Genomic DNA, 25,173 nt, shown 5'->3' on the forward strand with positions numbered 1-25,173 from the left:
CATAGCTTCACTGATTAATAAGACCTAGAAAGAAGGGAGTCATCAAATTTGGAGGCTAGAAGACCCCTACAGCCATCTTATCCAGCTCCATCAGCTGCCTGAGTGACCTTCTCAACGTCCCCACCGGGTGGTTATAAAGGCCCTCCTTCAATGCCTCCAGTGATGGGGAACTCACTGCTTGGTCAGCTCTAATGCTGGCTTCTGAAGACATGCTGTTCTCATCCATGGCTGCCTAAATATGGAACTTCTGGTTCATGTGGCTATTGGCTGCAAGTTCCAAGCTGGGCAGCTGCCAGAAGGACTTGCCAGTGGAGCCTGTGGGGGAGCTTTGGGTGGGTGAGTTTGATTGGCCTTTTCTAGACTGATGGTGTCACTGGCTCAGCAATTACCATCATTTAACATGTTCAGCGCTATCTCAATGAGATCAAGAGTTCCTCACCCATGAGATCGGAAAGTAAGGCCCATCCCTTCTGCAGTGGGTCTGGCCAGTCGGGATCTTACTTCACAAATAAACCCCCCTTACACGGTGATTCTTAAACTTGAGTGTGCATGGAATCACCTGGAAGCCTTGATGAAACAGACTGCTTATTAAGAAAGTCTGGGGTGGGGCCCAAGAATTTGCATTTCCAACATGTTCCCAGGGGATGCTGGTACTACTGGATGGAGGACCACACTTTTAGAACAACCACCCTAAACCTTCTCATGTTTAATTTTTTGCCCCTTCAAAGTATGGGCTTTGGATCTACTTCAGAGAAACTGGGGGTCAAGCCTTGGTTCAGCTACCAGCTGAAAATAGTAACAGCCGCTCCCTCTTTGCAGGGTTTTTGTGGGACCCTGTGTTACCATGTCTATAAAGCCCCAACACGGTGCCTTGCGATGGCTTCATCCAAATTAAAGGGGGACTTATTTAGTCTGAACGAGTCTGTATTTTAAAAGCTCTGTGAATCTGGCTCTAAACAGGCTTGGTCAAGTCAAGAGCTGGGTATCCCTCACCTGTGCCATTTTGCTGCAGTTCCACTTTTAACCACAGTCCTCACTGGCTTTGCCATCTTCCAGGACCACTCTGGTGAGTGAGCCACAACCCCTGCTCCTACAGGAATGGTTACATCTCTCTCAGCATGGGATGGAGAAACAGACCAGCGGGCACTGGACTCCATATGCTGCAGAAGTAAAGTTTATTAGCAAAATAAAAGCGAGGTTACCCGCCCCATCTCAGAGAGATCAGGAGGCAGCAGAAGAGAGAAAATGGAGCAGTCAGGACATCCTGAAGAGAGGAAGCACAAATCCAGGGGCCGGGGCTGAGCTGCTGGGCTGGAAAGCCCATCAACAGAGAAGCACTGCCTGGCTTCAGTCTCCCCCAGGCTGGCTGGGGAAGAAAGGCCTCCGATGGCAGGACTGGGGGATGGAGCCAAGGGGCTACAGACATTTCCCATTTTCTGGCATCTCTGGCTGAGGAGTAATTCAGCATCGAGGCAATGAGCAAGGCCCACAGGAGGCCCGAGAAGGCCCGAAAAGGCAGGGAGAGCAGGGGGTACAGGCTGCAGGGGCCACACAGGTGCTGGAGGCTAGGGTCGTGCACATGTCACAGGGGAGCCTGCAGAAGAAAAAAAGGTGCTTAAATGTTGGCATGAGAAGTGCATGAAAATCCAAAATAAATAGGCACTTTAGAATTGGAAGAGAAAAGGGGGCTTAGGACGGTAGAGGTCCCTCTAGGCCTAGAGAGGGGAGTGACTTGCCCCGAGTTCACAGTGAGGCTGCGGCCAGAGCTCAGAGCGCCTGTGTGCAAAGCCGGTGTCCTCTCCCACGTGGAAAGGAACACGGAGGAAAGGCAGAAACGCTGGCGGAACAGGAGCAGGCCAAGGCCGGCCACTCTCTTCATTTAAACACAGCCCCTGATCCTGTTCCTTATTGCTCACAGGGGTGTACTATCTGTCCTACCTTTGTCACAGCATTATTGAGGAACTAAAATGAGAGAATAGGTACCACTGCCCCGTGCAGTATTTTTAAATGCTGAGAATGAAGCTCCTGGAATATTCCAGAGAGAGTTTAGCAAAACCTAAATGCACCGAGCCCTCAGTATTTTAGCCCCTGTGGGAGTGACTAGCACCTGGGAGCATAACATGGGCCACAAAATGGACGGCATGAGCTGCAGAGGCCCTGCATACCCTCCTCTACGTCCAGGCAGCCCACCAGGCTTACTGGGTAGCAAGTGTGTCCCCAAAGGTGGGGTCTGCAATGCCACCCCTCCTTTTGGGTCATTCCTAATAAGAGGTCTCTGCTTTTACACATGATATTCACACAAACAACATCAGGCTACATACTTACAGTCCTCAATCTCCAGAAGGTTCCGACATGTGGCGATCTCACCCTCCAGCCAGGCCTTGACGTCCAGTAGCATCTGGTACTCCTGGCTCTGCCGCTCCAGGTCAGCCCGGATCTCTGACAGCTGAGCCTCCACGTTGCTGATGAGGCACTGCATCTGGACCAGCTCAGTGCCGAAGCGGGCCCCGGATTCACACAGCGAGTTCTTCAGACCAAAAAAAGAGGGAAAGAGGTTAAAAGTCATCGACCCTTTCCTCAGCCTCTTCAGGAAGACTATGACACCCCAAGCCATTGCCAGGCCCCAAGAAAAATCCAGTCCTCAGCTGTGACAACTAGCAACGCGCTGTGACACTTCCTCGTAGACGTTAGGAGACGTTTGCAGAACCTCCCTCACCACATGAATGTTCTTGCGTCCCCATCTACGAGAGTGTTCTTACAAAGGTGAGGAAGTAAACTTAAAGCTGGGCCCCTGGTCTGTATCTAAGTGAGGCATGTACTGAACCTGGGAATTGCCCATGGGAAGTGGGAGCCCAGCTGAGTCTTCCATGCCCACAAAGGAACTCACCAGCGTGAGCTGAGCCTGCAGCTCTACCTCCAGGGCCTCATACTGGCACCGCATCTCCTCCAGCACCCCGCCCAGGTCCACAGTGGACACCACGTCCAGCTCCATCCGGAGCTGGTCCCCCAGCTGACACTTCAGAGCGTGGACTTCCTGTGGACATAGGAGGATGTCCCATTCATGGGGCTCCCACTGCCCTCTACTCAAAGCCTCACCTCCCACTTCCCATCCCCTCCAGCGATTTCCCTGCCCTCCTCTGAGGATGAGGCGCTGCCTGCATCAGCATAGCAGCTTCCAGAGCCTTTCAGTGGGTGAGGTCCCACGGAAAGCCAGAGCTCCCCTTCAAGGCTTAACAACGAGGCACGAGCTTCCACCCAAGCAGGAGGAAGAGCCTCACTGCTCGCTCCAAAGGAACCTGAGTTCACCCCCAGGACGTCTCCACGTGTCACACAAAGGGCCCCGTACCTGCTCGTGGTTCTTCTTGAGGCAGAGAAGCCCCTCCTTCAGGGCCTCCAGCTGGGCCTCCAGGTCGGCCTTGGCGAGTGTGAGGTCGTCCAGCGCCCTGTGCAGCCCACAGACGTCGGCCCCAGCTGGCAGAGCAAGTGCTCCGTCGGGTACCTTCACCAGGGCAGGCACAGGAGTCGGGGTTAGAGAGCAGAGGGGCCCCAGGACACAGCCTACAGCATGACTTGCTGGCCTTCCCTCTGCCCTCCAGTTGTGAGTTGGCGTTTCCTGTGTCGTGCACTCACAGAAACAGCAGGGTGATTCCCACTCATTCAATGCTAAGCACCTAAGTCAACCAGGCAGAGTGGCCGGTACTGAGGATACCAGGATGGACCATGGTCAACGCTGCCCTCATGGGCAGATGGCCAAAGGGGAGGCCACAGAGCAGCCAGGTGTGCCCACTGTAAACCGTCCTCTTCCACGCCCCCAGCTGAGATGGACCCTGTATTCTCTCCCAGATTAGAAGCCAAACGGGCAGAATGGGAGAAAGGAAACATCTTCCTTAGCTCTGGAGGAGTGAGGCTTCCACAGTGCCCAGAAGAGAGACAATAAAATATAATGTCCTTCCCTGCTCCTACGTTGGACCCTCTAAGGAGTATAAGCCCTTTGACCTTCACACGCCTCCACTGTAGGCTGTGGACCATGATTTCTGTCATGAATTATTAGTGCTCACAAATTGGTCGAGCTGCAGTGTAGAAACACATCCTTTACCAAGGCAGCGGAGTTTCGTATGAAATGACCTCGGGGTAGGAAATGCGGGGCCAAGTTCTGATTCTACCACTCGACAGCCATGCAACTTCTGGCAAGTCCCATCAGGGCTCTGAGCCTCTGTGTCCTCACGAAGGAGATGCCTTCACTGCCCTGCGCACTTCACCCGGTTCTTCTTACATAGAATCAAGTGGAGGATGCATTCCAAATCACGTTGTAAATTATAAAAGTTAAACAAGTGCAGGTGGCCAGGGGTGTTTTCTCAAGACCTTGGGCTTAATGCCCTCTGTTTACTCCTGCTGTGACTGTTGGTTTGGGATCTTGGCCGATTACCTCTCCTATACCAAGTGCCTCACCAGAGAGAAGTCCAGGTAGACATCTGGCCCCTCCCCCAAGCATGGTACCCCAACTCACTTGGTCCTGAAGTCATCAGCAGTCAGCTTGGCATCGTCTATTTGCACGACCAGCTTGTTGTTCTCAGATTTGACGCACAGGATCTGGGAAAAGAAAGTACACCCAGGGATTTGCTTGTTCCCAGAGCCATCTATGGCCTCAGTCAAAGGAAGCACCATTGGCTGGGTTCAAACTACAACATCCCCTTGGACAACACAAACTCCCAAACATGTGAGCTATGCTGGTGTGGTACAGGAGGGGCACATGCAAGAGGATGCATGGCAAAAGGTGAAGGTTTAGAGCCAAAGGAAGCAAGAGATGGAAGATCATAGCAAACTGAACATCTAGCAAAGACGTAATTTTATTTTCCCAGATATTATGCTTAACCTGGTATAAACAAGATATGAAATCTAAGCCACAGAGCAATGGGCTGGTTATTACAGTTTCAGATAAGGTGGGATCCATTCTTAATAAGTCCCATTCACTGGTTGGTCAACCTCCTCAAAGGTCTTCTCTGAATCTAGCCATAGCTCCATGGCCCTTAGTCTTTTTTTTTTTTTTTTTTTAACATCTTTTTTGGAGTCATGGCCCTTATTCTGATATTCTTTGTCTTTCTGTCTCCAAAATTAAGATGAAGTCTCTTAAGAAGCATTGCATTATAACCAAAGGGGACAGCAGATATACATAAGAGACCAATATTACTGAATGGATATACACTGGCTCATAAAGGACATTAGAACATACTCCCCTGACCCCTTTTGCTGCACCAGAACTTAGGTTGCACTGGTTTTTGCAACTACAGTTTAGGAATTGTAAGCACTGAAACTCAGAAAGCATAAACTCAGAATCCTGGAGAATCAAATCCTACATCTCATCCTCTTCACATTCACATTCACCTTCACTCAAGAGATTCTTCTGGGCTTCCCTGGTGGAGCAGTGGTTTAGAGTCCGCCTGCCGATGCAGGGGACACAGGTTCGTGCCCCAGTCTGGGAAGATCCCACATGCCGCGGAGCAGCTGGGCCCGTGAGCCATGGCCGTTGAGCCTGCGCGTCCGGAGCCTGTGCTCCGCAACGGGAGAGACCACAACAGTGAGAGGCCCACATACCGCAAAAATAAAGAAAGAAAGAAAGAAAGAAAGAGATTCTCTTCCCACAAGTTTGGGGTTAGCAGACACAAACTATTATATATAGACTGGGTAAACAAAACATGGTCCTACTGTTTAGTACAGGGAACTGTATTCAATATCCTGGGATAAACCATAATGGAAAAGAATATAAAAAAGAATTTGTATACATATGTATAACTGAATCACTTTTCTGTTCAGCAGAAATTAACACAACACTGTAAGTCAACTATACTTCAATTAAAAATAATTTTATCTGTGGCTGATTCCACTGCCAATCCAGGCCCTGAACATTTAGTGCAGGGTCAGTCATCTTTTTCTGTACAGGGCCAGATAGTAAATCTTTCAGGCTTTGCAGACCACGCATCTCTGTCATGACCACTCGACTCTGCCACTGTAGCACAAAAGCAGTCACAGACAATACATCAGTGAGTGAGCATGGCTGTATACCAATACAACTTTATTTACAAAGTCAAGCAGGAGGCTGAATTTGCCCTAGGGACTGTTGTTTGCCAACCTCTGATCGGGAGCATCGCAAACCTCACTTTCTGCTGCAGCTCCTCAATAGTGCAGAAGTGGCTCTGATAGTCCAGACACACGGTGGCCTCATGGCATTTGCTCGACTCTTGGATCTGGGTCTCCAGCTCCATGTTGTCCCACTCCAGGTGGCGCACCTTCTCCAGGTAGCTGGCCAGCCGGTCATTCGGGAACTGTGTGGTCTCCTTCTCGTGGCTGTTAAGGGATCCTTCGCCATAGGTCCTGCAGATTCCGATGTTGCCAGGAATGTGGCAGGTCCCCAGCAAGGGGCAGGCAGCATTGCAGCTGTGGGCATTCAGAGGCTGGGTCAGCCCAGAGGGGTTGTCCCCACTCGGATTCAGAAGACAAAGGGGGCTTGTTGCCAAAGCAGATTTTCTTTTTTTTAATCAATATTTTTTTATTGAAGTAGAGTTGATTTACAATGTTGTGTTAATTTCTGCTGTACAGCAAAGTGATTCAGTTATACATATATATACATTCTTTTTTATATTCTTTTCCATTATGATTTATCATAGGATATTGAATATAGTTCTTTGTGCTATACAGTAGGACCTGTTGTTTATCCATTCTATATATAAAAGCAAAGCAGATTTTCTTTAACCAACATTTACCAAGCACTTACAATATGCCAGGCATCATGAAAGGCATTTTCACATGCATTCTATCCCAGTGACTCTGTGAAGGAGATAGACTTATCCCCATTTCCATGGGGGAGAAGGAGACAGAGATGCACAGAGATTAGGCTATCTGGCAAAATCACACAGCACGTTAGTAGTAGAATTGGAATTCTAGTCCAGGTTTTTTAAAGCCAAAGCCACTGATTGTTTCCATTCCGGCAAGATGCTGGTTGGTGTGTCTGTCTGGTTACTTATTGATGGCTAAAGAAAAGGACTATTTGGAAGTAAACTTATCTTGACCAATTGTTTGAGAAGATATATATCAAATGATCTTAGGAAATTTCTGTTTGGCCAACTTGAGATCATTGCATTCATAGGTTAAAATTTACAAACCCCAAAAAGAGAATTGTTTTATTGTGAACGATTTTCCCAGTTATCACCTGACACACCCTGTTTTGATCGTACTGTAAAAGTTTCCCCAACAAAGTAGGGAGGGTACTGTTCAGTGCAATTCAGTCCACAAACCGCCTGGCCTCTGGGTCACTGTGCAACTCCTGGGCTCTTCTCTCTTGAAGTGTCACCCTCTGGCCAGGCTTCCTTGAATGGCTGCTCTGCCCGTTGGGTCCCCACTTCCACCCCAGAAGGAGGCCTTGCTCTAGGGCAGTGAGTGGCAGATGTGAGGCCCAGTCTCTTTAATAGCCTCAGGGAAAGTTGTATCTTTGAAATGCAGGTCCTTTCTTTCCCAGTCCCCACTCAGGGAGGATCCTGCTACCTGTGGGAGTTTCTCCCAAACGTCAGTTATGCCAGAGGTTTCATTACTTTGCCGTGGCCCAAGCTAGGTTTTCCTATAAACCTGAGTTAATTAAATCCAAATGCTTTGATATGAGGATAGAGTTCCTCTGAGAATCCCCACATGTGTAGCACTGGGTCCAGTCTCCAGGAGGTCCTGGTGCTGGTGGGCAAAAACACTTCCCAAAGTCTATGCCCAGGGCTTCCTCATCCATCAAATAAGAGAGATGGACTGGGCAGGAGGATAGCTCGTGACGTCTCTAACTTGGAAGGACCATCCAAACATGGAAGACGGTGGCCATCTGTGTCCAGCAGTGGGTGGCACTCCTGGCCCTGGGCTATGGGGCTTAGTTTCATAGTAAAAACCTTGAACAGGCATTTGGGTGGTCAGACAGGTCTTGGTAAGTCGGAGTGACACACAGGTGTGGAAACAGGGACCAGGTTGGACTGGACAATATGTGATGGGGGACAGGGAGCCTACAGAGGTCCCCAAAGCGTCCAGGGGCCTGAACTCCTGGTCTGTGACTTCCTGTGTGATTATTTCTGCTGCCGCTCTGGCCACAGCCTGAGGTCTGGGCTCCTACTGAGTCAAATGCTTGAAGTACGAGGAGATTCTGAGTTTGGTGGTTGCTAGTTCTTTTTGAAAGGGGAACTATATTCCTGGGAAAGAGTTTCAGCATCTCAGAAAAAAAGCGTCTCTATTCTTAGAGATGTGAAAGCAGGGGAAAGGGGAAAATACTTAACCTGAAATAATAATAAACCTTGGTGCATGGAGAAAGCATGAAGAGCTCAGAGACACCCGCTAGGCTTGGCAGTGAAACACTTGGCTCCAACTTCCACCTGTTGGTTGCGTGTCTGTGAGCACATCTTTCCATCCCCCTGGGCCTTAGACTCCTTGTCCATAAAAGAGAGACACTGGGCCAGCTCATCTGAAAGGCTCTTTGTGATTCTGACAGCCCAGGACAGTGCCAGCCAGTAGAACTTTCTACAATAATAGAAATATCCTATTTTCTGCACTGTATGGTACCACCAGCCACAGGTAGGTATTGAGCACTTGAAATGTGGCTAGTACAACTGAGGAACTAAATTTTTCCATTTTATTTCATTAAAAATTAAATAGCCACATGTAGGTAGCAGCTACCATACTGGACGGAAAAGGCCCAGGATTCTAGAACCAAAGATTTGGTTCTGTTCAGTCTATTATATTTATCAAGCTAAGTACATTCTAGATGAATTTTGCATAAGAAGGAAGGCTGGTCTGCACTCAGTTATTGGAGCATCCAGTGAGCCAGAAGCCCCTCTCCCTTGACACTCCAGCTCATTGAAGTTTGTTGGGTTTTTTTTTTTTTTTTTTTTTGCAATACGCGGGCCTCTGACTGTTGTGGCCTCTCCCGCTGTGGAGCACAGGCTCTGGACGCGCAGGCTCAGCGGCCATGGCTCACAGGCCCAGCCGCTCCGTGGCATGTGGGATCTTTCCAGACCGGGGCACGAACCCGTGTCCCCTGCATCGGCAGGCGAACTCTCAACCACTGCGCCACCAGGGAAGCCCCAGCTCATTGAAGTTTTACCCCCAACTCCAACCTGTAACCACAGCTGGCTAAGCAGCGTGTTTGAGTCTCCTGCCAGGCTCACAACCCTGTCTGCCAGGCATGCATGCAGGATCATGTCAGGGAAGCCCCAGGCAGCTTCAGGATCCAATCCATTTCTCATCACTTCTTGGCAAGTAGAGGGAGCAGATCCTTAATAGAAACGTCACTTCAGCCCATTAAGGAAGAACTGTGTCTTTGGAGGGTGAGGTTCAGAAAGGTATTCAGGATTCCTGGTCCCAGCTCTCTCATCTTTATCTGTCATGGCCCATCTATTGCCTACTCGGGTCCTTCACTGAGTCGCTCAGATTAATCCCTGATTTTTCCATTCCCACTCTAACTGCCTTAGTTGAGACCCTGTTAGCTTCGTCCACATGCTATTCGTCAGCTTTCTCCCTGCCTCTCAGCCATCCTGTTTAGACTCCTTTGTGGAACTTTCTAAAATATCACTCCAGGTATGTCATCCTTGGGCTCAAATCCTGCTGCAGCCCTCCCACTGCCTTCAGGATGGAGTCCAGGCTCTTCAAGGGGTGCCCGAGGGCCCCTGCTGGCTGACTCCTTCCTACCATTTGAACTTTATTCCCACCAGTCTTTTCCAAAAGCCCGCTGCTCCAGTCAGCAGGGCCACTCAAGGCCTCCTGGGCCTGATTTCTGCTTTCCTGCAGACCTCATGTACTTATTCCTGTCCTTTGCTCTGTAGACATCTTATTCAACCTTCCAGGCCCATCTCGGATGCCGCCAGTTACATGAAGTCCTTCTGCTCTCCCTCAAGCTGGTACCTCTCCCAATCTTTGTCAGTGTGTACTCTTTCTAGGTAGGAATTTGGGGATGTAGCAGAGTGGCTAGAACAAGGCTGCAGTGCAGCTGGCTAGACCTACGTTCAAATACTGTTCTTGTCTATAACCTTGGACAACTGACTAAACCACTCTCTGAGCCTCAGTTTCCCATCTCTAAAATGGACACTATGTCTGATGCCTACCTTACAGGGTGTTCATGAAAACTGCATAAATTAATTTATGTTAAGGTGCTCAGCACAGTACCAGGTGCATTATAAGTGCTCAGTAAGTGGTAGTAATAGTTATTATTATTATATTTTTGGCTCTTATTGTGAAAGGAGTGTGGCCTTACACAGGTAAGCTCCCTCCCTAATTAGAAGTATCTGGACAGTGGCAATTGCTTGCATGTTTTGCTACCTCCTGCATCCAGCTGTGTTTGCAAATAGTGAGGACACAGAATATGAATTGCTTGAGCATCTCTGGGAACTGCAGGCCCATATTTGAGTCCTGGTCCACCACTTACTAGCTGTGTGACCTTGGGCAAGTTTCTTAACCTCTCTGGGCCTCAGTTTCCTCATTTGTAAAGGGAAGAAAATAATGGTACCTTTTTAATAGGTTGTTGCAAGGATTAAATGGGCATCAACAAGGTGTCTGGAGGACTACTGCTGTGGGTTAACAACCCCTAATATGGAACCTACATGAAGATTTTTTGAATGAATGAATGATCCCATTGTACCAGGTGTAATGAGGTTTAGGGGTGGAGTTATCACAGTATTATTCTCAATTAACTGTCGTCTGGCCTAGGTTTATGGCATCATCACATCCCTCCTCTCTTTACTCTTATTACTTGGCTCTGGACCAGTGGCCTTGTTTTCACTGGTTTATAGCATGCAGACCTTTTTAGTAAATCCCTCTCAAGTCTCTATGGAAGCAGAAGGGGCATAAAAATAAATACAGAATTCGGCCACACTCCTCTTGAGCCCAACTGAGCAGAACTGGCTGGTGGATATAGCAGCATAAGTGACAAGGAGAGAAAGACGGGTGTGCAGGGCCACTGGATGAGGGTTTTTTTTTTTTTTTTAACATCTTTATTGGAGTATAATTGCTTTACAATGGTGTGTTAGTTTCTGCTGTATAACAAAGTGAATCAGCTATACATAAACATATATCCCCATATCTCCTCCCTCTTGCGTCTCCCTCCCACCCTCCCTATCCCACCCCTCTAGGTAGACACAAAGCACGGAGCTGATCTCCCTGTGCTATGCGGCTGCTTCCCACTAGTTAGCTATTTTACATTTGGTAGTGTATATATGTCCATGCCACTCTCTCACTTCATCCCAGCTTACCCTTCCCCCTCCCCGTGTCCTCAAGTCCATTCTCTACGTCTGCATCTTTATTTGCCAGTTAACTAAGAACACGTGCTCTGAGTCAGCATCCACTATCTGAAACATCAGCCAAGACAGCCATTAGCCTATGGAAATGAGAGCGATCTTTTCTAAGAGACAGAGGCTAAGGTGCCCCTTGCAGTATCAGAGCGCATTCGGGACACCGCATCTCCTGGCACTGCTAGTGGCATTCCTTGCCTGCTGGAACTGGCCCTGCTCTCTTGGTGGCCACCGAACTGTAGTCAGGCTTGGCCTGAGGAGGCACCAGCCACCCAGCTCGCGTCCCTCCAGGATCCAGCAGCGCTGAGGGACTTCAGGAGCAGCCGGGAGGGGGCAGGGCACGCAAGGCACACAGACATACTGGGTACACCGGGGGAGGGAGCGCAAGGGGGAAGGGAGGGAGTGGAGCATGGGTTACATGGCAACCTGCAGAAGAAAGTCACGTGGGAAGGATTAAAACGAAGCCCAGCTCAGCAACAAGTGCCGTCAATTCGTCCCCCACCCAGTCCCCACCCCGCCCCCGGTGCCTCTCAATCGCACCCACTGCCCGCCTTCTCCACTCAGTTTCCCCCGCATCCTAACCTCATCGTCTTCACCTGTGTGACCCCCATCGGCTTCCTAACTGGGCTCCCCAGCCCCACTCTTGCCCCTCCTAAATATCCTCAGCTTCTTGGCCAGAGTGATCTTCTACAAACACAAATCATGCCCCTCCTCTGCCCAGAACCCCAGCGGCTCCCACTTGTGCTAGAACAAGAGCAGCTTCCTTCAACTCGTCACATCCTCCCCGAAGCCTCCCCTGATCTCTGTGTCAGATCCCCCCATGGGACCATGTACCTCCTTCCAGAGTGATTTGTCATTACTCGACTATGGTCTGTCTCCCCACTAGGCAGTGAGGTCAGCAGTATGTATGCCCACCCTGCATACCTAGCCTAGAGCTGGCACTTACTAAGAATGTGTTGAATCAGATGAATTCATCAATTGATATAGAAGGAATACAAAAGGAGAAAGGATGATCTCCGAGACTGACAGGTGTGAGCTCAAAACCAGCAACAACACACTGAACATTGGATGGAGGCCAAATAGCCCAGAGACTGGACAGGCAGCCTGAGGACCACATCCAGCTTGAAATGTGTTTCATTTGGCCAGTACTGTATTTTTTTATTTTATTTTATTTCATTTTTTTTTTGCGGTATGCGGGCCTTTCACTGTCATGGCCTCTCCCGTTGCGGAGCATAGGCTCCGGACGCGCAGGCTCAGCGGACATGGCTCACGGGCCCAGCCACTCCGCAGCATGTGGGATCCTCCCAGACCCGGGCACGAACCCGTGTCCCCTGCGTCGGCAGGTGGACTTTCAACCACTGCGCCACCAGGGAAGCCCCTGTATTTTTTTTAATTTGTTGAAAAGGTTTAAAAATCAGGAGAACTTAAAACATTTGTTTTAAAAGAACCTAAACATTTAAAAGAAACCCAGCTTCCCAGCTTCCCTTGAATAATGAGAAGATCCAGCCGTACTGAATCTTCATCTTATGCGGTAGAAATGGCCCTGAGGGGGCAGCAGCACCTTCACTGGACAAGCCATAGCTCCCTGGTTCTCCACCGTCCCACAGTGACCCACATCACTCACGTATGTTCATGGCCTAGTTCTTGAAAAATATTTGACTTTGCAGCCCTTGCCCTGGAGGACAAGATTCTAAATGGCAGAGAAGCAAGGCTGAATGTCTACCTACAATCCTCAGCCCACCAGGTATCCAAGGCCCAGAGGTATCCTGCATCCAGGCAGCCACCAAGCCCTGACAATTCTGCCTGTACCACGGCTGGGGGCGGATGCCTCCACTGCCCAGATTCAGACCCTCCCCATTGTTTATTACCTAGACCACATCCAAGGCCTCCTGAATGGCTCCCATGCCCAGGGCCTCCTCCCTCTCTCTACTCAGCCCTTCCTGTTGCCATCTGTGCCATCTTCCTGAAGAGCAGCTTTGAGCTCTCATTGACTCGGTCAAGAAACGTTTACTGAGCATCTACTATGCACCAGATGCAGGGGATAAAAATATTTTGTCTCTGAGTTCCAGATGTTTACCATCTAGCGAGGAGCTAGGCAGTTAAGCAAATTCTATCATTTCCTCCTCAAAAAAAGTTAAGGCCTCCCAACTGCCTATAAAATAAAGCCCTCCCTCCCCAGCATGGCCTTTGTGGTCACCTCTGAATGGGGCCCAGCTGACCTTTCCTGTCCTCCTGTCCACCACAGCTCAACACATGAAGCTACGTAATCCTTCCAAGTGCCAAAAACATCCACCCTTCCCCAGTATGATCTCCAGTGGCATGTCTGTCTCCCTGGAGATGGAAAAGACTTGAGAACAGATGCTTTGTCATCATCCATCTCAGTATCCCCCGTGGCACCTGGCACATGCTGAGCACTTAGAAGGAGTCTGTCCACTTGGAATGGAGCAGAATGGTCCCAACGGGCCCGGTGTGGGATGGCAGCATGAATACCTGTCTGACTTCTGCAGATCATCCCGGCTTCCTAATCACTTATGAATCATGACAGGGTTCTATCTTATGGGTAGATCTAGTTGCTTCCTATAACCTCCTCCAAACCTCTCACAGCCCATGTACTTGCAGTCCTCGCTCTCCAGCAGCCCCTGGTACGTGTGGATCTCAAACTCCAGCCGGGCCCGGACATCCAGCAGCACCCGGTACTCCTGGCTCTGCCACTCCAGGTCACAGTGGATGTCGGCCAGTGGGACCTCCAAGCTGGTGATCAGGCATTGCATCTGGGCCAGCTGGGAGCTGTAGCGGGCCTCCGTCTCTGCCAGGGTGGATTCCAGAGAGTCTCTCTAAGGCAAAAGGAAAGACAGAATAGCTGTGAGGAGAGGACCTATTTTCCATGACCTTAGAAAGAACCAAGAAGCAGCCACTGTGGAAGACAGTACGGAGGTTTCTCAAAAAACTAAAACTAGAGCTACCATATGACCCAGCACTTCCACTCCTGAGTATATATATGAAGAAAACAAAAACATTCAGAAGGATATATGCACCCCAATGTTTATAGCAGCATTATTTACAATAGCCAAGACATGGAAGCTACCTAAGCGTCCATCGACAGATGAATGGATAAAGAAGATGTGGAGTTTATATACACGATGGAATATTACTCAGCTATAAAAGAGAATGAAATAATGCCATTTGCAGCAACATGGATGGACTTGGAGGGCATTATGCTAAGTGATATAAGTCAGAGAAAGACAAATACTGTATGATATCACTTATATGTGGATTCTAAAACTACAACAAACTAGTGAATAAAACAAAAAAGAAACAGACTCACAGATATAGAGAGCAAACTAGTGGTTACCAGTGGGGAGAGGGAAAAGGTGAGGGGCAATATAAGGGCAGGGGAAAAAAGGGCTATTATAGAATTATGTGAAATCATGCATGTGAAACTTTTGAAAATTGTAAAGTGCTATAGAATTTAAAGAATCTTCCATTCAATTTTTTTTAAAAAGAAAGAAAGAAAGAGCCAACTCTCTCCTTGGGGTTGGGAATGACCCCTCCCTACCTGAGTCACTGAGGAAACTGAAGCCCAGAAAGGTCAAGTGACTTGTTCAAGGTTAAACAGCTGGGAAGTGACAGGCCAGGGTTTGAACCTACGTTCACATGACGCTAAATCCCTTATTTCTTCTTCAACCTTACTCAGGCTTCAGGCCTTGGACCTGAGGTTCTCCAGGCTCCCCCCTACAAGCATCACTGAGATCAGTGGTCTTCAACCCTGGCTGCACTTTAGAGTCATGTGGGAGACATTAAAAAACAGCCATGCCCAGGCCCCACCTCCAGAGACTCTGATATAATTCATCTGGGGAAGAGCCTGGGCATGGAGATTTTTAAAATTTGCACAGGTGGGGTTGAGAAGCATGGGTTTGGAAGGGCAGGCTAAGCAGAGAACAAGCCTTCTTGGGAAGAGTGTTTGACAGGGGCCACCTAACCCACATCAGATTTGAAACATGGCCCTTTTATCTCTGAGCTGGGTCTTGGGAGAAACTTCCCTGCAGGAGAGGTCAGCTGGGCAAGCAATGGTGGTGGTTAAATCTGGACCTCCTCCCCCTGCTGCACCCTCCTCCCCCTCGCCGTCCCCGTCCTCCCCCCGCTTCCTCTTCCCCCGCCTCCTTCCTGGATGCCTGCACCTACATTCGGTGCTGCCTGAGATCCAGAGCTGGGAGAGAGGTGCCCACAGGCGCATTCACCAGGCTGTGTTGGGCCTACAGCTCGATCTCCAGCGTGTTGACCATTCGTCTCAGATCGTTGATGTCTGACTGGTAGCTCTGAAGCTGCTCAGAGCTTGTGGCTACCTGCTGGTTAAGTGCTTCCATCTGCAATGGGGAGACAGGAGAAGGCTGGGTTTGCCTCTCAGGGATCCTGGGGAGGCCAGCTCCCTGTGAGAGGCCCGCCTGCCTGGTGAACCATTCCTCCACGTCCCTGGGATTGTTCTCCACCAGGGCCCCGTACTGACACCACATCTCTTCCAGAACCCTGTTCAGGTCCACAGGGGTTGCGGCGTCCACTTCAACGTTAAGGCAGTCCCCAAGCTGGCATCGGAGGGCATCGACTTCCTGAAAAGACACAAGAACGCCAGGCAAGTGTGAAGTCGTGAGATCCTAGATCACCTCCCCGAGGAGATGTGAAAAGGTAGAGCAAAGGATGCTAAAGATCTCTGCCTTAGAGGGGCCCTGTGAGGACTGCAGCCACTCTGCAGGATCCCGAGGGTCTTTCAGCTCCACCTGGACACCCCCGTGATGGGAGAGGCTTCCTATAGCTTTGGCAGAAGCCAGGAGCAACATCAGGGTTTGTTTGGCCCATTTGGACTAAAATGGGACAACTGTGCCCTGTTTCCCCGGCCATTCTCCCAGCCTGCGTTCATCCGGGAAGGAGCACAGCAGGAGCCTGGCTTTACTTGGTTCAAGGCCCAAGTGAGAGCGGGCGCCTCCCAGACTCGGCTGCCAAGAAGACAAAGTTGTTGCTGAGGCTGCCGATACCAAGCGATAACTCCTCATTAGTGGCCTCCTGGGGCAGTTCCCAGTTCTCTGATGTAGATGGGGTAAGTCAGGTGCCTTGGGGCGCTCATTGAGTATGTGGTAACATTGTTACTTTACACTTCAGCCTAAGGAAACCCAGCCAGGATTCAGAGGCACTTGTGCTTTCAAATCCCAAGTTGAGAGGTTGGGTGTCAACCCAGGGAAGGAGGTAAAAAATACTAGAGCTCAGTTGGGCTTTACAGCATACAGGTGCCCAGGGTGGAGGGGTTCCCCTCCAAGGACCTACAGGAGATGAGGAAAAATCAGAAAGCAGAGGGTCGACCTGTGGCTTTTGGGTTAAGTGTATTATATGCAAACAGAAGAGAGGGAGGGGAAAAAGGATGGGGAGAGAAAAAAAGAAGAAAACCACTGCAGTTCACCTCTCCCTTAGAAGAGATGGGGGCCACCCCCAGCAGTCCAGCCTAGCAGAGACGGACGGGTCATTCCATGTTGGTTCTAGAAAACAACCCCCTCCAGCAAGGCCCTTGCATCTCAGACATAGGATTTAAGGCCCAAGTGTTTCCCATGGAGCCGGCCAGGAGTCACCTGGACGTGTTTGTGACTCATTCACCATCAGCCACTGTCCCTTCTCTGTCACTGACCACAGGACAAAGTGGAGTTATGGAGGTTCAGCCTGTGACACGGTTGGGTTCTCTCTTCTTTGCGGTCCCCATGGAACTCAGTCTCCCTTTGCCTCCAGGTCTACTGTATGGCGGTTAGCTCAACACCATCTTGGGCCCTTACCGTTCCTCCTGTCCTTCTGCTGACCCTACCCAGGACTGTACTGGGCAGTAAATCACTTCTCTATCATCAAGGACTTTGTAGTTAATAGATATTGTCTAATAATCATTAGGACCGGGTGGCCTCTGTGCTCTGTTAGTCCCCAAACAATGACGAAAACCTTCCATGACATCTTCCTGGCATCCATGAGATTAGTTACCCATTCATAAATCTTGACTCAGGAATGCAAGTTCTGTCTCCAAGCTCCTATCCCCATACCCTAAGTTAACTATAAAGCTGTCCCAATGGCGCCTCGGTGCTGCGGAGATGCTTCCAGATCGCCGTCAGCCCCATCCCACCCTGTGAGTAATAAACTGGTCCCATGGATTAGATGGATTTGCTTGCCTCGCTTTTTGGTCTCAAGATGCCTTCTCAGTTCGGTGGGCACTTATCCTTCCCGCCATCCTCTGACATCCTCCAACACCTGCACAGCAGGAAAACGCAACGGCTCGGCTTGCTCCCAGCCTCCCTCCATAGGCAGAGGCAACATGAGTCCACCTCCCAAGGCTGGTCCCTAGAAGGGTCCATTTGGAGGTGCAGTGTCACCACGACGTTAGTCAGTCATCCCAGCATGTCCAGGCTGAAGTGATATCTCTGGCCAGCTGAGCCAACTAAGACTTGGCTTTGCAGAAGAAGGGCTTAGAAAGTATCAGGCAGGACAGCAGGGGCCCTGGGCCTGGACTCAGCCAGACCTTGGTTCGAGCTCCTTAATTCCTTCAAGCCTCCATTTTCCCAAAAGGTGAGTGGAACTCATAATGCCATATTCACAGGATTGTGACAACTAAGTTGAAACGTGCTTGAGAAACAGGAACTCACTTCACAGATTTAAGAGATCAAAACTCTTCTTAGTGGAGTTCCCTGGTGGCCTAGTGGTTAGGATTCCAGGTTTTCACTGCTGTGGCCCGGGTTCAATCCCTGGTTGGGAAACTGAGATCCCACAAGCCGCATGGCACAGCCAAAAAAAAAAAAAAAAATCTTCTCACAGCCCATGTAGTCTGAGCCCCAGCGGAATGCTATTTCCAGGGCACAAACTGCTCACCCAGGTTTCATGGGATGCCGATTCAGAGGCCTAACCCAGCCGTGCAAGGAAAGACAGCTGCTTAAAGAGGTTGTAGCTGGGACTGTGTCCAGAACTGCAGGGGCCCTAGACTGTATCCAGGACTCTCTGGCCTCTGACCTTTACTGTAGAAGCTCCTAAAAGCTCCCTGACCCCACCTATTGCAGACACAGGTGCCGGCTTGGGGGCTACAGAGCTGACAGGATGTCCTCTGACCACCATGACATCAGCTTGGGGGGCAGGGGGAAGAGGGAGGATGCTGCTGCAGGAACAGAAAACACTCTTGCTTTCCCCAAGCCCACCTTGGAAAGCCACCAAGTTCAAAGTCAACGGCTGAGTTCGTGAATCCTTCTTTGGTAAACATAGGTCTCCACCCTCAAATGAGCTTCCATTTGAAAGCCAAGATTCTCCGTGGGCAAAGACCCAAGAAGTCAAGCCTGAGTCTCCTCTACCCAGCTCTGAGCTGTCTCCCTTCGATGCAGAAGGCTTCAGGCACCGCCTCTCACAGTGCGCCCAAGGAACCCTGCTCGTGTGATCTGTGGTCAGAATGTGCCAGCACCCACAGTGCCCCAGTGGCGCTGGCAGAAGCTGATAGTGGACCATGGGGCAGCCAGATCACCTACGACTGGACAGCAAGGGGAATGAGACCATTCAAAAAGCCCAATAGGGGGCTTCCCTGGTGGCACAGTGGTTGAGAGTCTGCCTGCCGATTCAGGGGACACGGGTTCGTGCCCCGGTTGGGGAAGATCCCACATGCCGCAGAGCGGCTGGGCCCGTGAGCCATGGCCGCTGAGCCTGCGCGTCCGGAGCCTGTGCTCTGCAACGGGAGAGGCCACAACAGTGAGAGGCCCACGTACCGCCAAAAAAAAAAAGCCCAATGACTGCCTGTCTTAGAGTGTCCTGCTGGCATAGGCTTCATCTTCCTGGTTTTCTCCTGATCCCTATCCCATCTTTGGCATTCACACACGCAAGTCCTATGAATTTCCCACCATAAGAGGCATCTAAGAAGTGCTGACCCCGTCTGTGTCTTAACCTTTTTAGATTCCTACCCAGAACCCACTCAGAACAAGGGAGACTCACACTGATCGCATTCCCCTCAACACGAGTGCTTTTTCCTTGTAACAAAGAATTTGTTCAAGCAACAAAACACTCAGGATTCCCGGCCCCGCCCTGAACAGCAGGGTTACTACATACTCTGTGTCAAATAAGCACATCAAAACTCCTACCAGATCTCCTGCCAGCTGATGTTAGATTTTAGTACAGACAGGCAGGAACAGGTCCATGAAGTTGAAGGAAGCATTATGGTAGGGGAAAAAAAAATCTTCAATTATGACATTTAAAGCCACCAATTTAATTTGTCCAAAGAATCAGAGAAAGGTCTTGTTTATTTGGTTTTGATGGTGGAAAACTCAGGGCGGTTTGCAAACCTGCTGAGGTTGCCAGATTTAGCAAATAAAAATACACGCAACATTTGGGACATATGTATACTAAAGACTTATTCATGTGTATGTGCAACTCCAGTTTAACTAGGCGTCCTGCATTTTCTCTGGTAATCCTCATTAAGGAGGCATCACTGTTTGAGAACTTCGGCCAAACAAGACACAGCTGTTCCTTCCCTCCTTCCCCTGTGACTTGTCACCATGACTGGCTGGTCTCAGGAACAGGTATAATGGGCTTCCCTTGGAAAATCGTGACTTTCCGTCCTTTGTCCCCCGATCTCAGTGGCTGCCATTTTTGCCCTCACAGGCCTGGTGAGCAGGATTCAGAATAGTGCTAAGGTGTCCTTTCTCTCTCCTGGACACCTCAGTGACGTTCCACCCCGATGGTAGCTGCCTTCAGCGGGGTGACTCAGTCCTTCCTCGGCAAGATTTGGCAAGTCCCTCTCGACTCCATTTCCTGGTCCCCAGGCCTGTGCCCCCAACTTCCGCCTACCCCCTGCTGTCGCCAGGCCTCACCAGCCTCAGGGCAGTCTGAGTGCACACACTAATTGACCATGGAGGTCTTCCCCACTCCCTGGCTGCCCCTCTACAGGGCCCAGAGCCAGTGCTAGGGGCCGCAGGAGAACAGCGAGGTGACCACGGCCCTTGGCTTCTGCCAAGACTCTAGGGCTCTGCCAGGCTCCTGAGCATCCAGTTTCTCACTGTGCTGCTCCGTCGATGGTCCTGAATCCCCACTGGGCCAGGACCTGACTCTAATTAGGCCTCGAAACTCCCCCTTTACCAGGCCCAGAATCACCCTGGAACCCTCATCTCCCCCAAAATATAAAGGTACTTTCTCTCGCCCTGGGATATGGTTTTGGCAATTGTCCAGAGCTGCAGGATTCTGCCGCAAACTGGTTTTGCCATTGGGGTGGCCCAGAGAGCTGCCCTGACCCCAATCTTAAGCCGTACCTCTCCAGTTCTCTCACACCAAGCTCTGCCTTCTGCATCCTATAGGGCCACTTCTGTCTCGCCTACAGGCCAGCTCTTCCTGCACAGCTGCACTGGCTGACCGCTCTTGTCTGTCTGGAAGAGTCCAGGACCTCCTGCTCAGATCCATTCGGTGGCTAACTCCCCCCACCCAGCTTTTATGGAGAATTCCAGAGCTGTCACTGCTCTCCCTGACGTCCTTAGAAAACCTGTGGTTTGTGGGAGACGCACAGACCCACTGGGAGAAGAAGCTGGTGCCTCAGTCTCCCATGACCCCTTGATTCAGGTACCACTTAACTGGACCACAGAACAAGTTCTCCAAACACCCTGTTTGATTGGATTCCAACGTCTGCATTTACAGGGGCTGGTGTGCCGTCGACCTCACTCTCTTCCTGCTAACAACAGTTTGTCTGCAAAACAGACTATGGGCTCCAGGCAGTAATTAACCAGGATTTATACTGGGAGTTCTACTTTCAAACTCATCTGAGATGAGTTGGATGAAAGAAGTCACAGAGTTATTATGGCTGTTCATAAAAATGGGCCAGAAGAGAGAATACCAGCTCCTTGCCAAGTCCCCCAAATCCCCACCCCCTCTACCAGGTGCCCACCCACCTGATCCCTCCCAGGTGTTGCAGGGGGATGGAGAGTCTGATGTGCTCAGCTCTTTGAAAGCCCCCCAGGACAAGCGGCTCAGAAGGATGCAGCCTGCATTCCCTGCTCCTCTCCAGCCCCCAACAGCTCCAGGAGCACCATCTAACAGGGGGCAGGTCCCAGCCACCCTGAGATGCACTGTCCCAGGCCAGGAGGGAGGAAGGGCACAGCCACTGATATGGGGAAGCTGGGACAGTGCGTCATCACCCACCATGGACCACAGCCCTCCTGTGACATCTCTTCCTCCTCTTCCCTCAAGCGAGAGTCCCCTTACTAGGAAGCCCCAGGCACCCTCATCATACTCAGGGTCTTCTGTGGACCCTCGAGGCTGCTCCCCAAAACAGAGGGACACCAGGCACCCAAGGGGTCTCGGGGCTGCAGCTCTGCCCTTAGCCATGGCCTGCTGCCCAGCTGCCCCACTCAAGGCTGGGGACTGGACAGGGTCTCGTGTCGGGACCAGGGTTAGTACCCTGTCCCTCCACTCCATGTCACAGCAAGTGGCTAAAGTGGCACTGACATGCTTTCTGGAGTGAACCTGCCCCCTGCAGGGCCCGGGCAGGACACACAACCCCATTAGGGAAAGCAGAGGTGCACTGGTCCATCCACCCAGGGCGGAGCCTTTGGGAGAGGGAGGCACCTCGTGCCGGGGGTGGAGGAGGGGGTGAGGAAGAGGCTGACTGTGCAGCCAGGAGTCACACAGCAATCAGCCACCTTCGTGCAGCACTGCCGTGAGGAGGCACATCCCTCCCAAGCTCTGAGGCACTGGGATGCTATGGGCGCATTCCACGGTGATGACTTTGTCCCCTAAGCATTGGGGCTTAAGTGAGAGCCCGCTTCTGCCACAGATTCTAGAGCTGAAACTTTGGCTTTGACAGAGGGCCAGCCACAGTCTTGGAAAGCACATTGGAATGTGGATCCCGGCTCTCCTGCTGGGCGGGTCTCTCAACCAGTCTGAGCCTTGATCTTCAGACGTGTAAAATGGGTGCAACAGTGCCAACTCGGGGTTGTTGTAAAGATGGAAATGAAATAAAGAATAAAAAAGAGCCCTAGGGCTTCCCTGGTGGCGCAGTGGTTGAGAGTCCACCTGCCAATGCAGGGGAAACGGGTTCGTGCCCCGGTCCGGGAGGATCCCACGTGCCGCGGAGCGGCTGGGCCCGTGAGCCATGGCCGCTGAGCCTGCGTGTCCAGAGCCTGTGCTCTGCAACGGGAGAGGCCACAGCAGTGAGAGGCCCGTGTACTGCAAACAAACAAACAAAAAAAAGAGCCCTAGACAAATGCTGGACACGTTACTTTCCCCTTTATTAGCATCCCCTCTATTTTGGCATCTTTTGCATTAACTATGTTCTCTGGCAACCATTGACATAGAGGTTAGTCAGCCTCCATGGACAGGGCTGCTCTTCACAGCCCTGGGAAGCAGGGGTGTTGAGCCTGGGGGAGGGGTGGGGCACGTGGGCACCTGGCCAACCCCAGGGAGGGGCAGTATTGACCAAGCAGGACTGATAAAGCTGCCCTCCCTTGAATGGTCGCCCCATGCAGATGACTGAGGGGATGAAATGAGTCCCGGATAGAAAGAGCAGATTGCCCTCCCCTCCCCCAAGCCTCTCCCACATCTCAGACCAGAGCCCTGAGGTCACCACCCCTGTCCAGCTCAGGAAGTCTCCCGGATTGGCTTTGAGAGAAACACCCACCCACCCCCACCCCAGGGTCCCCTCCAGGCCTCCTCGGGATTCCTGATAGGGCCACAGAGATCCGCGGGTGGAGCGCAGCTTCTCGGTATCCTCCCCGGGGTCTGGGTGAAAGGGTCCCAGGCCAGAGCCCCTACCAGGCCCGGGGTGCATCTCATGTCACTGCTCCACATGGGCGACTAACCCCACACACCACCAAGCCCCCCAGCACTGGCTCAGAAAAAGAGGGGGCTGCTCCCTACACAGCCTTGGCCTGGGTCTCGGGAAGAGGGGCTGCTCCAAGCCCAGAAAGGCCTGGGAGGGCCTTGCACCAGCCCTGGGGCTCAGCTCTCAGGGCCTCCTCCAGCCCAGTCCCCTCCCTCACGCCTACAGGACAGTGTGCTTGTCTACCTCCTTCATTGCCCAGAGCTTGTCTTCCTTGTCAGCTCCCATTGCTCCATCCAACACATTTACTGAGCTCCTATTACAGCCTAGTTAGGAGGATGGTGAGGAGGGCAAAGCCATCCCTGCCCTGAAGGAAAGAGGACAACAAAGCTTAGTTTACTGAGCACTTACTACGAGCCTGGACTGTTCTAAGCATTTGGCTTTCACAACTTCCAAGGGAGGTGGTACTTAGCAGGAAGGAAAGTGAGCCCACAGGGTTAAGTGGCTTGGCCAGGGTTACAGATGGAATCAGTGGCAGAGATGGGACACACACCAGGATAGCGTGGCTCCAGAGCCTGTGGCCATCGCGCCCTGCCCTCCAATAATGGCCATGATGGCCATCAGTACAGGGTGCCTTGGGGACAGACCGGGGAGGGTGGGAGTGGTGGGGAAAGAGCAGAGATCTGTGGCAGAAGGTGAACCCTGAACTGAGCTTTGAAGATGGCAATAATTTATTGTTGCGGGTGTCACCTCCTACCGCCCGCCAGTCTGTGAACTCCCTAAAGAAAGAGGCTGCGTTTTGGCACATCTCTTTCTCTCCAGGATCCAATAGAGCGTCTGATACACGGTGCACTCAATTAACAGCTGCTGATGAAATAGATTGACAAAAAAAGTAACCGGGTTTGGGAGTGGAGGTCATGTCCTCTTTCTCTTTGAGGTCTGAGCTCCTAGCGCAGCTCTGGGCATGTGGATGAGAACTGAGGCGCACCTTGTTCCTCAGTGGGGGTGGGATCTGGGACGAGTGGACGGTGACACCTTTCCCCTGGCTTAGCACGCTGGGCGGGTCACCTCTGAGCGACCACTGTGGACTAAACCAACTGCCCAGTGCCCAGACAGGCTTGGGGTGCAGGAGGATGAATGAAGGCAGCGACTATGCGGACGGGGGGCGGGAGGGGGAGGGGAAATGAGGAAGGGGCAGGGAAAGGGCAATTGGCAAGAGTGGCAGAAGCCCCCCTACCCCCTGGCCTCCTACCCCATGGCAAAACTCAGATGGCATCTGAGAGGCACTCTCCCAGTTCATTCACTGGTGTCTCCCCTCAGTAAGCACTGGCTGAGCCCCAGCAGTCGGCTGGACACAGCCCGGCCCCCTCAGCACACACGGTCTACGGTCAACACCCGGGCAGGAGGGCACAGATGTGCCAACACCTGAGTGCACCCCACTCTCTCCGGGTACCACAGAGGAGGGGGTGTCCATCTCAGTCGGAGTGTTGAATAAAAATCTGGTGGTCTCCAATAAAACAAAGAGAACAGGGGGGCTTCCCTGGTGGCGCAGTGGTTGAGAGTCCGCCTGCCGATGCAGGGGACACGGGTTCATGCTCCCGTCCGGGAAGATCCCACATGCCGCGGAGCGGCTGGGCCCGTGAGCCATGGCCGCTGAGCCTGCGCGTCTGGAGCCTGTGCTCCGCAACGGGAGAGGCCACAACAGTGAGAGGCCCGCGTACCAAAAAAAAAAAAAGAGAACAGGGGAGGAAGCTCAGATCAAACGGAGGTCACTCACTGAACAAGGGCCTGAGGGGTCCAGCCATGTGACTGGCTCACTGAGAACAGTTTAGAATGGCAGGACCTCTGGGTGGGCGGGGAGAAGCCAGTGTAGAATTAAGGCCAGAGAGAGTCCAGGAGAAGCCAGACCCCGGTGGCCTCTTGGCTGGTGAGGAGTCTGGACTTTCCTCAGTGGCCAGTGGGGAGCTATTGCAGCATCTCTAAGCCGGGAGGAGGACTTTCCGTTTCCAGCAATGGCCCTGGCTGGCGTGTGAAGCACGGATAAAGGGGAAGCTCAAACCGGAGGCAGGGAGGCCAGGGAGG

The 25,173-nt window shown here is 51.5% G+C and overlaps 2 protein-coding genes across 2 annotated transcripts; both read right to left on the minus strand.

Moving 5' to 3' along the window:
- Nucleotides 1-232: 232 nt before the first annotated feature.
- Nucleotides 233-6,795, minus strand: LOC307067477 (keratin, type I cuticular Ha8-like; the record flags this gene model as incomplete). The annotated part of the gene is made up of 8 exons (XM_079724916.1): nt 233-315; nt 2,326-2,527; nt 2,888-3,034; nt 3,347-3,499; nt 3,964-3,973; nt 4,508-4,590; nt 6,156-6,432; nt 6,770-6,795. The coding sequence occupies 8 exons, from the start codon at nt 6,793-6,795 to the stop codon at nt 233-235; spliced, it is 981 nt and encodes a 326-aa protein (XP_079581042.1).
- A 4,499-nt stretch (nt 6,796-11,294) lies between these two features.
- LOC307067478 (keratin, type I cuticular Ha2-like) lies at nt 11,295-24,565 on the minus strand (the record flags this gene model as incomplete). Its single annotated transcript, XM_079724917.1, is given in 9 exon segments — nt 11,295-11,357; nt 11,499-11,665; nt 11,668-11,726; nt 13,914-14,134; nt 15,539-15,553; nt 15,557-15,664; nt 15,743-15,904; nt 24,080-24,241; nt 24,545-24,565. Coding segments are annotated over 9 exon segments (978 nt in total).
- Nucleotides 24,566-25,173: the final 608 nt, after the last annotated feature.

This window comes from Hyperoodon ampullatus (genome assembly GCF_949752795.1).
Source record: "Hyperoodon ampullatus genome assembly, chromosome: 19".
In the NCBI taxonomy this organism is placed as follows: Eukaryota; Metazoa; Chordata; class Mammalia; order Artiodactyla; family Ziphiidae; genus Hyperoodon; species Hyperoodon ampullatus.